Source organism: Etheostoma spectabile, chromosome 10, assembly GCF_008692095.1.
Source record: "Etheostoma spectabile isolate EspeVRDwgs_2016 chromosome 10, UIUC_Espe_1.0, whole genome shotgun sequence".
Taxonomy (NCBI): domain Eukaryota; kingdom Metazoa; phylum Chordata; class Actinopteri; order Perciformes; family Percidae; genus Etheostoma; species Etheostoma spectabile.
Window position 1 is genome coordinate 25018526 of NC_045742.1, and position 7178 is coordinate 25025703.

The 7178-nt window shown below is 38.7% G+C and overlaps 1 protein-coding gene across 2 annotated transcripts in view; it reads left to right on the forward strand.

Annotated features, from left to right (window-relative positions):
* Positions 1 to 4327: 4327 nt before the first annotated feature.
* The window catches only part of LOC116696459 (uncharacterized), a 15944-nt gene continuing 13093 nt past the window's right edge, over positions 4328 to 7178 (forward strand). The window contains exon 1 of one of the 2 annotated variants that reach the window (XM_032527484.1): positions 4328 to 4878. In XM_032527484.1, the coding sequence (XP_032383375.1) occupies positions 4543 to 4878 (336 nt within the window). In that variant the 5' untranslated portion in view covers positions 4328 to 4542. The remainder of the gene's footprint in view (positions 4879 to 7178) is intronic. The other variant, XM_032527483.1, reaches the window with a different exon arrangement.

Consider the following 7178-nt stretch of genomic DNA (forward strand, 5'->3'; position numbering starts at 1 on the left):
GGGAGAATTACACACACACACTTCAAAAGCTCACAAATCAGTGGAAACTGACAATCGGTAAGATATCAAAACATATAAATGTAAAATTTGGGACTTGTTTTCTGAATACCAAGGATTATTGTCAACACATTAACTCATCTGAAAAGACAAGAAACAATAGTGTGCGTTTGATGGTTGTGAGTTCAAAACTAACACATATATATATATATATATATATATATATATATATATATATATATATGGGACTTATACTACACGTAAAAGCCAAAAGCACCAATCCTACTTGTGTAAGCTGATCTTGTTGTAAAACTTTCTACCAGCATTGAACAGCATGACAACCGGTTTGCATTACTGGAATCCATTGACGTGGATCCTACTGTGGATTTGGATTGTGAAACTGAAAGTGTGTTAGTGAAAGTTATCGGTTCTCTCTTGTTTAGGTTAGATAATATGAATACTTTAATATTTCTCCAGGCCATAATGTACACTGTGTGAATAGGTATCTTGTAATTTAAAATACATTTTCTCCTTAACAGAGCGGAATTTCCAGTCAGAAAACTATAGAATCAAAATCACCCCCACTATTTACTTCAATCTCACTCTTCTTTCATCTGTGTTGGACATGCTTTTTTTAAGACTCCTATATTTCTGACAATTCCAGATACTTTGAACTTAAATGTATTAAAGTAATTTGTGGGGAAACTGCCTGTGAATCTAAATCAGATGCTTAGTGGCTTTTAATGCAATGTGTAACTGTAGACTCAAAAACATGTGATATCTGTTCAACACTGTGAGCCTGACCACACCTGGAGATACCCTAAGTGGTAAGATGTTAAGAAAGTTGTCAATGGGTTACATGAGTTGATGGTTCAAGATAAAGCACAATTGATTGTGAATGTTTCAGTTGGCTCCCGTTCTCCAGCTCCAGAACCCTTGTGTGGTCCTTTGTTCAAATTTGACCAGTTTTAAAAGATCTCTACAAGGGTTTCTTTCAACCAAATTACCCAAAAATAACAGGGATGGTTCCATACACAAAACTGTTTGTCAAGCTGTAATTATGCATCAACATACATTCCTCTGCTCTTAATCATTAGCTAAAGTAATTCATAATTTCAAACATAAGTGTAAAACTAGTGGTGATAAGTTGGAATGAAGTTGGCTAAGAAGATGGAACACAGAACTTTATAAAACAGACCGTGTCAATTTGGACCCGTGAAGACAACCCAAAGGGCCAAATTCTCAGGCTTTGCAAAAATGTCTTGTTATAATCATTTTTTTTCTTATTTACCCTTTACTGTGACAGTGATGTTGCTGCTGGTGTTTTACATGTGCATGCAGAGCCTAAATCAGCTGTTTTCACTTATATTGGATATTTTCATATACCTCAAATCTGAAGCAGCAACCTTATTTTTGTCTGTTGAAATAAATGTATTTTTGGCAAATGTAGTCAAATTAAATGTTCTTGTTTGGTGAGATCTTGGTCATACTTGTTTTTTTTTTAGGTTAAAATGTATTGACTTCAAGTAGAAAACTCATATACAGTGTAATAAATGGAGTAAAAGAAATAAGTCAGTACAACACATATTTTAAATAAATCATAGGCAAGTATTCAGTTATATCATAATAATGGTTTTGGTTGTATCATTTTCTTTTGTGCATTCTGCTAATGTTTTCTATATGGTTTACACAGTCTTTCAATTACATCCACTTAATTCTATACTAAATCAATTAATTCAGACATGATTAAAAATATTACGAAAATCTACTCATCAAGGGTTTGTTTTACTTGATTTCAAAGCTTTGTAATCTACTCAATATTTCAAATGTTTCACTAAGTAAATTAAGTAATGTGCAGTATTTGTTATCAAAATGCAGCCTAATAACATAACTAAGAATAAAGTCATATCTGTACAGGCTGTCAAAATCATACTAGCGTCCCAAAGTAGCACAACATCAACGCTACAGCACCTCAACATCCAGTGTTCTCATCCATTAGAGAAAACATGTAAATCACACCAAAAACAAAGGCAAGAGAAAACGTAGTGGTGACAAGTTTATCTAAATAACTGACTTTGTTAAAAAAAGCTGATGTGCTTTTACTCTCTCTCTCTCTCTCTCTCTCTCTCTCTCTCTGTCTCTCCCTTTCACGGAGAAACAGATGATCATCGATCTACTAGCCTAAAGTGTAACAGAGCTTGTGGTAACATTGTAGGTTAATAAAATGAAAACAGGTTTAGTAGCTATATGTTTTATATATACACATATAGGCCTATAAATACAGATCACTCTCAGCATGAAATCTAATTCTCAAAGTAAAGTTGCAAAACTAAAGAGCAATGGTTATGTGTTATGATTTTGATGTATGCCTTAGTTCAAGGTTCAAGCAGCCGCTTTGGGAAGTCTCCCAATCAGGTGGTGGATGGCACTGAGGTCCCTCAGAGCAGCTGGGTACTGGGAAACGGCAAGGACCGTTAGAAAAGGGGGCAGAGAGGGTCATCATTAAAATGAGTTGTTAGGACTTACGGGGAAAGCTGTACTTACTATTTTATTCTATGTCATAATTGCCTGAAATGTAATGACACCTGACAATGTAACGCCGTCGCCGATGTTGTTCAGCTCTACACCTCCATCAAATCCATCCCCACTGCAAAATGACTCCACTTTGACCATTGGCCTCAGTAAAATTAAATCCTGGATACAAAACAACTTTCTCAAACTTAGCTTTGACAAATCAAGACATGATCATTATCGCCGGCCCCAAATTCCTCTTCAAAACCTCCACAACTTGTCTTCACCATTAACTCCACCCTATCTCCCTCCTCAGCAACCTCAGCATGTCATCAGAATCACCAGAACTGCCTTCTTCAACCTTAAAATCTTATTAGTATCAGTATTATCATGTGATTTATTTGTTTTTATATCTGCACACCTTACATTTTCGAGAAAAAAGTATAGCCTACTTTATTTATTTATCATTTTTGTATTACATTACTGCCAATATTATGGTGGTGATAAAAGTAAACCCGTTTTAAATATGTACAGTTAGTTATTTTGGCGTTGCAGAGATGCCTGCTCGCTGATATGAACGGCCGCGTTAGAGTGATACATGCGCTTGCTGTTCTCTCACACAGCAAACTCTTTTTTCACTGGAAAGACCAACACAATAACATTTCAATAAAAAAACATAACTTCTTGTGAATAGGCCTAAGAGATTTAATCAGAAGGTTCTAAAAATATTAAAAACAACAAAGCTGTAATTTACCGGTTCTCTGCAGTGAACTGATGGAAAAAGATATAGGCTACTTTTAAAACAGTATGTTAAATATGACGTGAAAGTAAAATGACTTGCACATAATATGCATTGATAAACCTAGACTGCGTATCTGGTCATAAAAATGAACATTAATACAATGTTACATGATTTAAAAAACAACATATCGTACGGGGGCATAGGGGGGGGTGAAAGGCGGGTGCTGGGCTCTAGCTAAATCAGAGAAAATATTTATGTAGGTGGTCAGTGGACGCAGATTCAGAAGGCTTTGTCGCCAATCTGGTCTTGGAGGCCCCCAAGAGGTCGGAGGCCCCATGGAACCGGCCCAATCGGCCCTGTGGTAATTCCAGCTATGCATTTAAGTCATTGTCAAATGAGTAGCTACAAATTAAGAGTATCGGCTCCACACAACTTTCTCTGTATTTATCAGTATCCCACAGAAACTTGAGTAAAGATAATCATCTCTTCTGAGATGATCTCTTCGTGTCCTCCTTGGCTTCTAGCAACTGCGTCTCATGTGGACTTGCCGACAGTTCTGTCATTACTTAGAATTCCTCATGGGGGCGACAGAAAGTACGCACTATAGCTTTAACATGGGCTCATCCCCATGGAGCCAGCCTCATGTGGCCCTTAGAGGAACTGCACTTTGTGGCACAGGAGGGTGCCGCTTGGTTTTAACAACTATTACATCAGCCTTTTCTCTCCTTTTTAAATAACAGTAGGATACTTTTGACATTCTACCCGTTTCTGAAATGTACAAATATAGTATTTATAAGAAAATCAGAAATAGCAGTAGGCTATACTTTACATTTATCATTATAGGCTAATTACACTGCAACAATTTAACAAGACATAGGGATTTTACTACATAATGTAATTTACATTCAACCCTTGAGCAATCGTAGACTACAGTTTGGTTATGAATGATGTAGACCAACCTGAAACAGGCCAAACTTTACACATTTTATTTAACTATTATTGTATAGTCCACTAGCCTATTTTAGGCTAATCTAGGCTGTAGGCTACTATCCTATTTTAATTTGTATTTTAAATTTCGAATGTAGGATATAATTTAAAAGCCTAGTGGAGAAATAAGCCTGCTGTTATGAAAAACGGTAAAGTGTCATGTACTAGGCTATGAAGGGAAGAGAAAAAAGAGACAGGCCTAAAGAACGCTGCTCTTACTTTCACTTCCTCGTCAGGTTGTTTGACGGCTGTCGGCCCATAAGGGACTTCCTCCTTCTAGCTTGTAGTCTGTGTGTGTGACAGTCATGAAGGACGGCAGCAGAACAGAAGAACAGGCCAAGGTGTCCCGCCAGGAGCTCTATGAGGACTATGTGAACTACCTCCAGCTGTGTCCAGAGGTTCGGCCGTGCCGCGACGCCTGCCTGCTGGAGAAGGCGGCTCAGTACCTTCAGACGGAACCAGAACCCACAGGGTCCTTCAGCCTGTTCCCTTTCTACCAGGCTGTACGGCACGACTGTAAATCTGTGCGCACCGTCTCCAGGGAGCATCTGACTGCTTTTATCAAAGCCACCGACCTGCTGGAAACTCTCTGCGTCAATCTCTTCCTTCAGCCCTGGAAGAAGGAAATCAAGACACTTAAGGTTTCTTTCTTTCTTTCTGTCTTTCTTTAGCCACTCCTTTTCAGGTAACTTAGTTAATTAGGCTATGTCATGCCATGTCTGGATTTCAGAAGACGCGTGCTGCTTTTATTAAAGTTTAATTCATCTGTAGGCTATTCATTTCCGTTTTGGAACAATATGGTCACAATACTGAAGTTAATAGCCTACTGGACAACTTTTTTTTATAATAATTAAGTGCTGCTATTATAAGAAAGCCTCCTGGCAATTCAAGTAAGACAGTTAAAAAAGATTCTCCCATTTCATTAGCTACAACACCCCAAGTGTTGATTAAATGAATAAATTATAGGCTAATTGTGGACAACAGAGAAGGTTGAAATCATGCATGGCCAGATTAATTTGTTAAGGGGCCCAGAGCAAAAATGAGCTGTCTGGGTCCCATATTAAAGGGTACCTTTGGTAGTTTTCAACCTGGTCCCTGTTTTCCCATATTTTGTGTCTAAGTGATTATTGGGAAGAACAGTTTTTGAAATAAGTCCAGTTTTGAGCAAGACAGCCTCAATACAAGCTGCAAAACTTACTAAACTTTACACTGACAGCCAGGCTAAGATTATTATTACAAGTGTCTGACAACATTATGAAAAGGATCCATCCTTTTCATGTCTCAAACTGTCTTTATCACAGTATGGAGGTATTAGGCAGCATGGAGGGAATTATTTGTAAATGTAAATGTGCTGTATTTATATAGCGCTTTTCCAGTCTTAACAACTGCTCAAAGCGCTTTTACATCTACAGGAAACATTCACCATTCACACACATTCATACACTGTGGCCGGGGCTGCCGTACAAGGTGCCACCTGCTCATCAGATATACATTCATACACACTCACACTCCGATGCGCAGCACCGGGGGCAACTCGGGGTTCAGTGTCTTGCCCAAGGACACTTCGACAATGACTGCAGGGGCGGGGATCGAACCACCAACCTTCCGATTGGCAGGCAACCGCTATACCACTGAGCCACAGCCGCCCTTTTCAGGTTTTTCATGACACTCTCATGGACTTCCAACAACTTCCAGAGCAGCACAGTGGTCTGTCTCGACTGAAATACTGCTGTTTGTACCCGGTCTGTGTGAATACTCAATTTTGATTGGTTGCAGCTTTTTCTTCTGTACTGCATTGTGGGACAAATATGTAGCTCAATGGCACTCTCAAATATCAATTGTTTTTAGTCAACATACTGACTGTGTTGCGTATACTCAATTTTGTCACATTTTCAGTGTGAAAACACACTACAATTCAAACCTGCTTAGAATTAGTGCATCATATTGAATTGGGACACAGTGTGTCCATAGTCTGGATAAACAAAAGTACATTTCCAGGAAAATTCCCTGGCAGCACTGCGCGTGTTCTGCCGTTGTCGCTGCGGGCGGAGACAGATTTAATGGAAAGGTTACACTAGGCATACTGCATTTTTCGGGACCCCTCCAAATGGATGCATTGTTATTTGATGAATAAACAAGAATACTTTTATCTGACACATGATTATGTAAATGTATGTATTAAGGTATTTAATGCATCTAGTGTAGGCTTATTTGAAGGGCCTTCTTAATCTTTCTTTTTTTCCTCACGGTATTCGTTCCAACAACCCTAGTGCATAGTTTCTGCCCCATGGGGAATTGCAAGTCATGACAACAAAACTGTCGACGCGTCCACATGATACAAGCCTTCCGTGACCTTGCATAGCCCTCCCCCTTAACAAACATAATGGACTCTTCAGGAGAGGTCATTATCTCAACCGGCGTTTCTGCGTGGTGAAGTCACCAGATGCCACAATCTTCTGAACACAGCCATACAGAGAAATACAGAGAAAGGTGTGTGGAGATGATCTTATTTAGCTTTGTAGCAACTCATTTGGCAATAGCTTGAATGTAATGGAAGTTCAATAATAGCAAAAAGTTACACACTAAAGCTTTAAATAGCTCACATTACTGTATTGTGTGAACAATTAACTTAATTTAATATTGTATGTGGCGGTTGCAAATGTTTCACCAAATACTGGAGAGCCACCATCGCTGCGTTCAGAGCTTAGCGTTGCCCAAAACACTTGTGATTGGTTTAAAGAAATGCAAACAACCTAGAAAGATTTTTTCTACTATCCTGGAATGTATATGTGGTGGAGTCACACTTGACTCCAAAGAGCTGGGCCGATAGAGCTGGCTATGCAAGACTAATGTGTCTACTGTCCACCAGAGAGCATTGATAAGTTTATTTTTCAACTATAAAATGTCCAACTCTCTCTCTCTCTCTCTCTCTCTCTCTCTC